Source organism: Rattus rattus, chromosome 13 (assembly GCF_011064425.1).
Source record: "Rattus rattus isolate New Zealand chromosome 13, Rrattus_CSIRO_v1, whole genome shotgun sequence".
NCBI lineage: Eukaryota > Metazoa > Chordata > Mammalia > Rodentia > Muridae > Rattus > Rattus rattus.
In genome coordinates, this window is record NC_046166.1 from 13,884,686 (window position 1) to 13,896,441 (window position 11,756).

At 48.0% G+C, this 11,756-nt stretch overlaps 1 protein-coding gene across 1 annotated transcript in view; it reads right to left on the reverse strand.

Annotated features, from left to right (window-relative positions):
- Positions 1 to 7,422, reverse strand: part of LOC116914532 (cytochrome P450 4F3) — a 28,079-nt gene extending 20,657 nt beyond the window's left edge. Inside the window, exons 1-2 of the mRNA XM_032918860.1 lie at positions 7,223 to 7,422; positions 728 to 872 (exon numbers count right to left, since the gene is read on the reverse strand). Coding sequence (XP_032774751.1) covers positions 728 to 872; positions 7,223 to 7,420 — 343 coding nt within the window. The 5' untranslated portion in view covers positions 7,421 to 7,422. The remainder of the gene's footprint in view (positions 1 to 727; positions 873 to 7,222) is intronic.
- Between the last annotated feature and the right edge of the window lie 4,334 nt (positions 7,423 to 11,756).

The window sequence follows — 11,756 nt, forward strand, 5'->3', positions numbered from 1 at the left end:
CCAGGCTAGGCAGAACTACACAGTGAAGATAAAACATAGTGTTTGGGAAAATATAGTTTTAGAGGAGAAAAATGTTCATGTGGGAAGCAGCAAGATGGCTCAGTATAAGGTGCTTGCCAAAGCCTGATAGCCTGAGCTTGAATCCTGGACCCTACACAGTGGGAAAAGAGAACTGATTCTTGCATTTTGTCCTCTGGCCTCTACCTTGCTCTACAGCACACACACACACACACACACACACACACACACACACACACACACACACACACACACACGCTAAATAAAAGTAAAAATAGTAAAAATATTAAAATTGACTTCCCTGATGATTTTAACAGATTTTAATACTACTCAGATTTTTCTCAAGTAAAGCCTCAGCCATATCTCAGAAAGGTTTTTGTCCCACCCTCAGACACTCCAAACACAGTCAGGAGGAAAAGACTATTTCTAACACCTCAGATTAGAGCCAGTCAGAACCCAACATATCCCAATTGTTTATGGCCCCACAGAGAACCATTGTTATAAGAGCCCAAGTGAGAACCAGGTCCATCCAGATAACAGCACACAACAGAAATATTAAAGTCATCACAGGGCATGCTCCAGACAGGAGACTCATGGCCACAGAGGAGTCAGATGAGTCTAGATGAGGCACAGCAGGCACATTTCCTGTGGTAGACTGCACTTGAGGGTCCAGGGCATGCAAGCTGGAACCAGCATGGTATGTATGTACCTGGAGCCAAGATCACGGGCTTGATGAAGGCAGGGTGGAATATGCGGATAACGGGGTGCCACGGCCCCACCCACCAGCAGCAAACATCCCTGAAGGTTCTCGACAGGCTCTGGATGTACAGGAGCCCTTCCTCTGAGCTCTGGATCTGTAGAAGAGGACCCGGTGTTTGCCTCTCTGAGCTGCCAGAGAGAACAAGTAGGGTAGACCACCACAGGGAGTCCCAGGCATTCCATTCAGGACTTCATCTGAAATACTGAGCCTGCCTGCTCCCCCCTAATATTCCCCCTCCCAGCCCTCCACCTTCACCCCCACCCACACACATCTCAGTGCTAAGACAGAAGACACATCCTCACTTCGGCTCCTAAACACTATATTTTATTTCATTTCATCTAATTATCTTATTTTGCTCTCTCTCTCTCTCTCTCTCTCTCTCTCTCTCTCTCTCTCTCTCTCTCTGTGTGTGTGTGTGTGTGTGTGTGTGTGTGTACAGAGGCCAGAATTCAACCTCAGGTATCCTCAGATTGCATCCAATTTGTTTCGTGAAAATATTTTTATTACATTTTATTTATTTTGTGGCAGGTCATGATCTACGGTGTGCATTGTGGAGGTGAGAGGACAACTTGCAGGAAGGAATTGGTTCTCTCCTTCCACTATGTGGGCCCCAGGCTTGGGGGAAAGCACCCGTACTCTACTGGTGAGATGAGCCGTCTCACCAGCCCCAACTTGATTCTTGCGGAGTCTCTCTCACTGGGCTGGGGTCAGTGAGTAAACTAGGCTTGTGGGTCAGTGAGCTCCCAGGACCCAGCTAGTCTGCACCTCCCCAGTACTGGGATCAGGCTTGTGGAGCAAGCACTCCCTCAGCCTGCTGAATATCACATTAACCTGTTCTCCTCCATCCCACTTTCCATACGGAAACAGTTGCCCATGGTGTACCTACATAGCAAGTGGCATGACTGGGACCTGAGCCTGGGACTGTGCATCCCCGGAGTCATAAACACTTAATGCAGACTTTGCCTTGTGACAGTCACTTACAGGACCTCCAGAGGACAGTGAGCTCTCTCGTGGAACTGACTCTCTAAGACTCGTCATTGTGGGCATTCCTGAGGGGAAATGTCTTGGTTGTTAATTGATGTAGAAAGACTCAGTCTTTTCGGGCAGCACCATTCCACACTGATCCCTTGTTCCACTCTTTCTTTCTTCCCTCCTTTCTTTCTTTCTTTCTTTCTTTCTTTCTTTCTTTCTTTCTTTCTTTCTTTCTTCTCTTTTGTTTCTTTCCTCCTCCTCCTCCCCCATCCTTCTCCTTTTCCTCCTCCTCCTCCTCCTCCTCCTCCTCCTCTTCTTCTTCTGCTGGTTTCTCTGGGTAGCCCTGGCTGTCCTGGACTGCAGTTGTAGACCAGGCTGCCCTCAAACTCATAGAGATCTACCTGCTTCTGCCTCCCTTGTTCTAGTCTTATTCTGTTACTCTGATTTAAAAAAGAAAACTACTGTGGTGATTTGAATATGCTTGGCCCAGGGAGTGGCACAATTAGGAGGTGTGACCTTGGAGGAAATATGTCACTGTGGGGGCGGGCTCATCCCCTCTGGACCTTCATCCAGATGCCTGAAAACAGTCTGCTCCTGACTTCTTAGGATGAAGATGTAGAACTCTCAGCTCCTCCTGCACCATGCCTGCCTGGGAGCTGCCATGTTCCCGCTTTGATGATAATGGTCTGAACCTCTGAACCTGTAAGCCAGCCCCAATTAAGTGTTGTCTTTATAAGAGTTGCCTTGGTCATGGTGTCTGTTCACAGCAGTAAAACCATAACTAAGACAACCACCCTGACCAAAGGCAACTTTGGGAGAAGAGTTTATGTGCCTTCTACTTCCAGGTCACAGTTCATCACTGAGGAAAGTCAGGACGGGAACTCGAGCAGAAACCTAGAGAAAGAAACTGTGGTGGAAAACTGCCCACTAGGTCACTTTGGCTTGCTCACTGGCTTGTGTTTATCTACCTTTCTCGTGCTGCTCAAGCACACCTATCTAGAAACAGTACAGTCCTCAGTGGCCCTGGCTCTCCTCCATCGATTAACAATCAAGAGAATGCTCCCACAGACCCAGACATGTCCATAGGCCAGTCTGTAGAGACAGTAAGATTCCTTCTTCCATGGAGTGTCAAGTTGACAATCAAGATTATTCATGACTCTCTCTCTCTCTCTCTCTCTCTCTCTCTCTCTCTCTCTCTCTGTCTCTGTGTGTGTGTGTGTGTGTGTGTGTGTGTGTGTGTGTGTGTGTGTGTGTGTGTGTGTGTGAAAGCCAGGCAAAGGGTGTTGGATCCTGGAGCTGAAGTTATAGGCAGTTGTGAGCCGCCCATGTAGATGCTAGGAAAGAAATCAGGTCCTCTGCAAGAAAAGTCATGCCATTTCTTTGGAGCCTTGGCCAAACTACAACACTTTCTGTATTATTCTGCCCTGCTTTTTTTGTTCCTAGTTCTCATATCAAAAGGCAGACATCAGTACCATGCAACAGCCTGAAAAACCTACCACCTTGACGTTTCTTCTATCAAATAAACAAGTTTGCCATTTTTTAAACACAGTCTTGAGGCCGGAGAGATTGCTCAGTAGTTAAGAACATTTGCTGCTCTTGCAGAAGATCCTAGTTTGAATCCCAGCACCCCACTCACAGGAGGCAGATCACAACTGCCTGCAATTCCAGCTCCGGAAGATGCAGCACCCTCTTCTGGCCTCTCCTCAGGCACACATGCACAGATAACAAATAAAATAAATCTTTAAACTCAGCCTCCCACAAAGTTTCGATCAGGAACAAAATGTCCATAAGCTCTGTGCAGGGTGCTACACAGGAGGTGACTATGAGAGTTTTCCTGGGATCACACACCCCTACTCACCAGAGAAAGGGAGCCCACCACAGACCAAGAGTAACCACTGTACCAATGTCCGATTTAGCCAACCAATGAGTTTTCCTGGGGTCACTAACAGGGCTATGGGATAGTGCTTACTTACAAGAAACAGGTGTGACTCAAAAGCAGCTGCATCTCCAGAAAGCCCACCCCACCACAGATGATGCCCCCACTCTGACGTTCCTGAACAAGTACCACCCTGGAATCTCTCTGAAGCTTGCAGGCAAGTCCACATTCCAAATACCTTTCTTTGCACAGTTTGGCTGGTCAGAATTTCCACCCAACACATGTTTACCCCTTTTGTACAGTTCTGTTTAGGCCCTCAAGAATCTTCCAAGTTTCTATTCCTTCTGATTGTGTGACCTTTTGTTTACCTCCTAAGACTCTTGAGCCCCCCTTTCCTTTCTGGAGCAAACATTTTTCAATTTGGAAGGAATGTTGCAATTTGGAGGAAAATGCCACAAAGCAAGTGTCCTGTATTCCAATTAACAGCACAGTGTTGTTTGTTTTTTTTTTTCCATCTACGACTCATGAGCACAGACATTACCTCATGGATATAGTCATTACCCCATGGGCACAATCATTACCTCATGAGCACAATCATTACCTCATAAGCAAAGTCATTGCGTCATAGATACAGTGATTACCTCATAGACACAGACATTGCCACATGAGTACAGCCATTATGTCATAAACACAGTCATTACCTCATGGGCACAGACATTACTACATGAGCACAGGCATTATGTCATGAACACAACCATTACCTCATAGGCACAGTCATTAACTCATAGACACAGTTAGTACCCCATGGGCATAGTCATTACCTCATGAATATAGACATTACTTCATGGACACAGTCATTACCTCATGAGCACAGTCATTACCTCATGGTATAGTCATTACCTCATGAGCACAGACATTAATTACCTCATGGGCACAGACATTACCTCACTAGTGAAGTCAGTCACTATCTCATCAGATTCTTGACCTTTGACTTCCTCCATAATTACCCATTAAGTTCTTTGTTGGTTATTTTTATGAACTTATGAGCAGAGTACCTGAGAGAGAAACTGAAAGGAAGAAAGACTTACTTTGCTCACAGATTCAGAGCATTTAGTCCATGAAGGCTCATCCCTATCCACCTGATATTTTACATCATGGTGACAGGAGCCTATGGTAGAGGGTTCTTTACCTCACATGGACAGAAGCAAAAAGAGATAAAAAAAGAACAGAGGACAAGATACCCCCAATGATCTGTCCCTAATGGCCTATGCCTCCCAACTACACCCCACCTCCTGAAGAACCAGCACAGCACTCTCCACAGGCAGGTTTGGTATATGAACTTGTTGTTTAGTTGACGCGCAATAATTTTCTCTAAATTGAAACATTCCCTCTGGGAAGCTGAGGTAGAGGAGTCTGAGAAGGTGAAGAAGGACAAGACTTCTAAAGTCCTCTCCAGGCTACAGAAGTAGGAAACAACTGCTGTGGTGGATACTGGCCAGCCGGGACCTGGAGGACGTTCTCCAACCTGTGAGCTGCTCACAAGTCATTTGTGGAGCTCCTGAGTCACCATCCTGCTTTTGGGTCCTCCCCGCTTCCATAACCCTCATCCACCTCTCTTTCAGTAACTCCAATAAAGTCTCCAATTCCCCAAGGCGAACACTAGTAAAAATGATCACTTGGGTCTCACCTAGTCTCCTCATCTGGGCTTAGCAGACCTGTGTGGTGTCTCCCTGGTTAAAGTCTTGTACAATGATACTCAGGCCATATGCTGTGGACATGTTTCCTTCAGCTTGGAACACTCCCTCTTGCAGAAGGGAAGGTCACAAAGAATCAGTAAGCTGGTGAAACTTAAAACTCAGGAAGCCTACTAAATTAAGAAGACTAAGCAGCACACGCCCTAAGGGGTATAATACTAAACGATTGCAGGGTTGGGGGAGGGGAACACTCTTTGGTGGAGCTGCCTGCATGTTGAGCAGGGAGCTATAGGGATATACAGTTTTCATGAGTCATCACCTATGCTGGGATTGACTCTTAGTGGTGCAGCTGCCTGAATCACCTCTTATATGGAAACCCAACAAACTCCATAGCCCATCAAGAAAGATCGAGTGAAGTTGTTTCCTGACCCTGTCCTGGGTGCTTTGTCCCAGAGGAATAGAAGAGAGTTCATGTCTCCCCAAGAAAAGTCCCTCAATACCATGATGTGTAGCTTGGCTTTGGAACGTGGATTTTCTCATCCTGGGGAGCAGTCCCAGCATCAGGGGCCACCACAAGAGGAAAGTAATATTGGGGGGATAGTGGGTAGTAGTGTTGTATCAGGATGCCCAAGATATCTAATATTTCTCTACATGACCTATTTTGATATGGCGCTTGTCCCTCCAGGCCTAAAGGGCTGTCATTTTCAACTTCTGGTAGTCATGGCAACTATAGCAGCACACTAGAGTGGTAGCCAGGTCAGAGGGGATGGTGAAAGAGCTGTCAGAACTCCTGAGGGAAGGTCAGTGGGACTCTCTTCCCCCAGCAGAAGGTGATCTTGGGATATACTACAGCATATAAGAAAAAGGGATTTTAAATCAGGACTCTGTGGTGCAGCTTCCATAAGGTTGTCACCCATGATGGGTGGGACCTTAAAAAATGATACAGCCATTTTGGGTCACCCATGGTCCCATAATGTCATCTGTTCTCTGTAAAAAACTCCTAAGAAGCCCATAGTTCTCACCAAGCTGGACACGGATGGACGTGTTATGTTGGTGCCCACCTGGGACAAATACAGACAGACTTGTTCACGTCTCCCCGAGAAAGTTAGCAAGACGCATTTGGGGAACTGTAGCCTTGGCAGACCCCAAGGGAGCAGAGGTGACCTCTAAGTCTCCACCAGGGTGGCCACTCTCACCTGTCCTCTGTAGACACCAGGCTCTGGCAGCCTGTGTGTGGCCCTGCTGAATCTCTGTACACCTGGCACTGTGCCACTTACAAGGAAAGCAAATGTCTCCAAATCACACAGAGGGAAAACCAGATAGAAGTCTATGCTCAAGTTGTGCCGTGGAGGATGGGTTCTGAGAAGGCTTCCAAAAGGGGAAGCAAGTGGCTGGCTCATATCAAGATTGAGCAACAGGGCTCATTGGTACATCTCAGTGGAGAAGCCAGCCATAAGAGGAAGACGCTGAAAAATGGGGGGGTTAGGAAATCAGCCCTCAGAGCTCCCCTGGACCAGTTACAACCCTGGGTGTGCCTGGGTAGGGACTGCAACTCATTTCTGTGACCAGTGGGAAGCCAGAGGTGAGCTGGAAAAAAAAAATGGTGTAGTGGAGACTGGCCCGGTCTCCCTCAGGAGGCCTCACATCCAGCACACTAGAACCTGGGGACACCAGGGTCTTTATTCTGTGGAACCTCACTGGTGACATGCCCACATCTGCAGAGAAGACGGGCTGGAGAAGGACTCAGAGAAGACACGGCCAGGACAGCGCATCTGTGAATGATGGCATTCTGCTCTCCTAGGCCCCAGCACGGCCCTGTGTCCAGCTCCCTGGGCCTTGTTCCAGGCCCCTCACAATTCTTTCCACCCTGACACCCCAGGCCCACCTCACTGCCACACTCACCAGGCCTAGGTGTCCAGAGAGCCAGTTTCGTGTGGGGGGCTGCGGAAAACAGCGGAGGCGACGAGAGTTCTCAAAGACAGCATAAACCTGAGGCAGGATGTAAGCCAGGAGGCAGGAGGCTCCAACCAGCAGCAGCAGCAGCCATGGAGAGGCTGCTGTGTGCCCCAGGCCCAGCCAGGACAGGCTCAGCAGTGGCATCCTGCAGAGTAAATGCACACAGGATGAGATCCTGGGGCGTGGAAGAGGGCCAGGGGGGGTCTGGGCAGTGCACAGGAGCAGGGAACCAAAGAGTTGGAGATAAGGCCTGAGGAAGTAGGGAGACCCAGGGCAATAAGTGGGGGCAGGCAAAAAGGGGAGAAAAGGAAGAGGAAGAAGAGAAGGAGATGGAGGGGTAGGAGAAGAAAGAGGAGAGGATGGAGGAGGAGGAGAAGGAGGAAAGATATTGATTAGAGTCTGAGCCATGGACTATTAGCCAGAAATTAATGTCTGCTGCTGACTTCTTGTACTGCCCCAGCCTAGGACCTCTCAACCCCACTGGTACCTTCTCTCAGGAGCACTGTGTTTCTCAGGTCTGTTTCTCCCCTTCTCTGGCTCCTGACCAGGAGCACCTAGAAAAATTTGGGCTGGACTAGCCAATCCCTTGCAAGCCCGGCTGCCTCTTCCTGCATAAGTGGCCAACATTTGGGGGCGGAGCCAACCTGAAGCAGACGGGGAACCAATTCAAGACTGCACCGTCAGGGTCACAAAGCACGAGTGCCAGGTCCTCAGAACTTCACACCTCTTGTGTAAGGACTTTGAAGGAAGCAGTGGATGGTTCTGTGAAGATAAAGTCCCCAAAAGAGGGTGTGAGGAAACCGGCTAGTCACCACTGTGGGGCTTGTGAACTAAGACTGTGCTCTTGATAAGAGTATGAGGAAAGTATCCTCTCCCTCAGTCATGCCTCTTGTGCCCTGGTTCGTCTACATAAACTGTCTGCTTTCTTCAGGTGCCCAGGATCCACACACAACCTGGTGTTTCCCTCCACACTGTAAGCAGTCTGGACCAGAATCCTGGGTGTCAGCAGAAGAACAAACTGAATCTCAGAGAAGGCAAGCATCTAACCCAAGTTGCACAGCTCAAAACAATCTTGGGTTTGTCAGAGCCTAAAACCCAGAGCTTTTTTCTCCACAATGTTGCTTACCTTACTGAGAACAGTGCCCTGTCGACGCAGGGGCATTGATAGTGCTGGGATCTCAAGGCATGAGATGGTTCCATACCAGAAGCACCCTGAAACCTTTTTAATGGCCTCCTGTTTCTCCTCCCATACCCAGTATGCTCTGCCCAGCAGACTGCCTGTTCCCTTCCTGGCTTCCTAAGATTGCCCTGCAGGGCTTGAAGAGTTGGCTCCAAATGCAGCTGCTGAGAAAGAAGGTAAGTGGGAGATAACTCCCTCTATATCCTCAGTACCTCCTGCAGCCCAGCCAGCCATGATGTCAGGTGGCTAGAGCCCTCAAATGAGTCACAGTGCCCTGTGCCTATCAGCCAAACACTTGAGAGGCTGAGAAAGGAATGTAGTTCAAGACCCACTTTGGCTCCAGTGAAAGCCTCCACCATCATTCCAACTCTGTGAAAGCCTCCACCATCATTCCAACTCTGTGAAAGCCTCCATCATCATTCCAACTCTGTGAAAGCCTCCACCATCATTCCAACTCTGTGAAAGCCTCCACCATCATTCCAACTCTGTGAAAGCCTCCACCATCATTCCAACTCTGTGAAAGCCTCCACCATCATTCCAACTCTGTGAAAGCCTCCACCATCATTCCAACTCTGTGAAAGCCTCCACCATCATTCCAACTCTTGCGTGGCCTCCTTGGGGACTCACATGCACATAGCCACACAAAGACACAAACACACATATACACAATTTAAAATGAAATCATGGTGGTTTATATCTTAGTCACTGTTCCATTGCTGTGAAGAGACACCATGGCCAAGACAATTCTTAGAAACGAAAGCATTTAATTAGGCCTGGCTTACAATGTCAGAGATTTAGACCATCATCATCATGGTGAGGAACATGGCAATGCCCATGGCAGGGAACAGTAGCTGAGGGCTTTGCATCCTGGCCCACAGACAGGCAAGCAGAGAGAGACTGGACCTAGCATGGGCTTTGGGAACCTCAAAGCCTTAGTGACACACTTCCTCCAACAAGGACACACTCCCTAATGATTACAATACTTTCAAACAGTTCCAGTCCCTGACGACTGATCATTCAAATCTATGAGGTCCTGGGGGGTCTGTAATGGAATTCCCATTTGTCAACTTGACCATATCTGGAATGAACTACAATCCAGAAATGGAGGACACATCTAGGATCCAAATCTTGAGACACAGTGGCCATGAAAAAGCCCAAACAAGCTGGCATATGCCTTTAAACCCAGGAGACAGAGACAAGCAGATCTCTGAGTTCAAGGCCAGCCTGGGACAGAGCAAGTTCCAAGGAAAGAACAGCTTAGGTCTAGGCATGTGGTACACACCTTTAATCTGGTCTGCTGGAGGCTACATGAGGACAATGAAAAAGTCAGAGTTCCTTTTTCTTTGCCTGCCTGCACTTGCTTGCCAGCAAGCACATCTGTTGGGACCTACTTATTCAGGATTCCAGCTTAGACAGAAGAGCAGCTACAACACCTATCCTTGTGGGTCTGAGCAACCAGAGTCCTGGACTCCCATTCACAGTCGCCATTGTGGGATTGTTGTGTTGTGCCAGGAAATGCTCATGAACCCCAAAAAGGCCACCAAGGAGCCAATGCAATTGCATTAGGGCCTCTTTATTTAAGCTCCAGCTTGGGCCACACCACCCTCTCTAATGCAGGAGAATGGGAGGGAGGTCTCGAGCCCAGCTTCAGGCAAGCATTTATAGGGGCAAGAGGGATTGGGGGACCATTATAGCCTTTGACATAATTGGCTGGTGTTTGAACTTAACTTTTGTTTTCCTCCTGATTAGTGGTTGTTGGGAAGTGAAACGAGCCTCCAGCTGTAATCCGAAAGTGTAGATTTGTTGGGGGGTAACCTGGAAACTGGTGCCAACTGGTGTTAGTTAACTTGAGTTCAGCCTTAGGTCAGGGTCTCTAAGATGGAGTCTAAACCCAAAAGATTTGGTCTCTCATTACCTCCTTTCTCTAGGAACTAGAAGGCCCAATCATGGGCTTCCTGAAGTTATTATTATATTATAGAGGGGGTCAGAGTTGTCACCACTCAGCTCTCATGGAATCACTGGGGCTTGGGTAGGGGACCCATCAGTGGGAGGCAGGAGAAGTCCTGAGGCTGAATTTTCCTCCCGCTAGTCAGGGTCATCTTCAACTGCAAATGGGTCTGTGATTTCAGACTGCAATCCCACAACCTATGGGTGATGGGGGAAGGAGTAGGGTGGGGGGACCTGTTTTATAGAGAACACGAAGTTTAGGCCAAACATGTCTATGAGCCCATCAGACATCCTTGGGATCGTCTAGCAGTTGGTGGTCCTCAAACTCAGTAATGACTCCCGCCGTGTGTTAAGAGTAATGGGGGAGGAGCAGAGTATCCCAAACACGATTTTAAAAGGGGTGAAGCCCATTTCGGAAGGGGAGTTCTATACCCAGGAGAGAACAAAAGGAAGGAGAGTAACTCAGTCCCTGTCAGTCTCTTAGGTCAACTTAGCTAAGGTCTCTTTCAGGGTTCTGGTCATTCTCTCTGCCTGTCCTGAACTCTGAGGTACCATAAAGTTTCCAATTAATCCCCAGAATATTGGCTAGTCCTGATTTACCTGGGACACAAAAGCAGACCCATTGTTTGACTTTGTCACTTGAGGAAGCCCACACCTTGGCAGTATGTCCTCTAAGAGCTTCTTTGTCACCATGGATGTAGTTTTATGCTTGGTGGGGAGAGCGCAAGTCCAACCTAAAAGGGTGTCTATAAACATCAGTAAATATTCATATCTGGATTTTCTGCTTTAGCTCTGTGAAGTCTGTCTCTCGGCAGTGTCTCTGAACCTATTTACAGGGTTCTTTTTAGCTGGCAGGCTTTATAGTTTATGACAATCTTAGCTGTCTTTCAGTTGGCATCTCTAATCCTGATATTAGCACGTCATATCAGATCCTGCGTTCTCCGGATGCCCATGTGGGAGGAGAAAGTATGTGCAGTCCCATTTCTTCTGGTACAGTGAGTTAGCAATTGCTGTCCTCTACCATCAATCATAATATTGGGACATGGGAAGATTTCTAGTCTGGGTTATGTCATCTTCTGAATACTCGGCATGGTCGGGGAGCATAGGATTCCCGGATGTAGGAAAGTCAAGGGCAAAAGAGATTATTGCCCTCTGAAACCCAGGCCTTCCCACTCTGATGTCCTGAGCAGTGAATAATGGCCAGCCTTTTAGGCCCCCTAGAGCCTTTAGTAGGGAGAGGATTTTCTCTTTATTTTTGATAGTCTTTCCTTCTCCCATCAGAAGGCCTCTCTCCCTATAAATAGGCCCATGAACGTGAGTGGTAGTAAAGGCATTTTATCTTTTCTCAGTTCT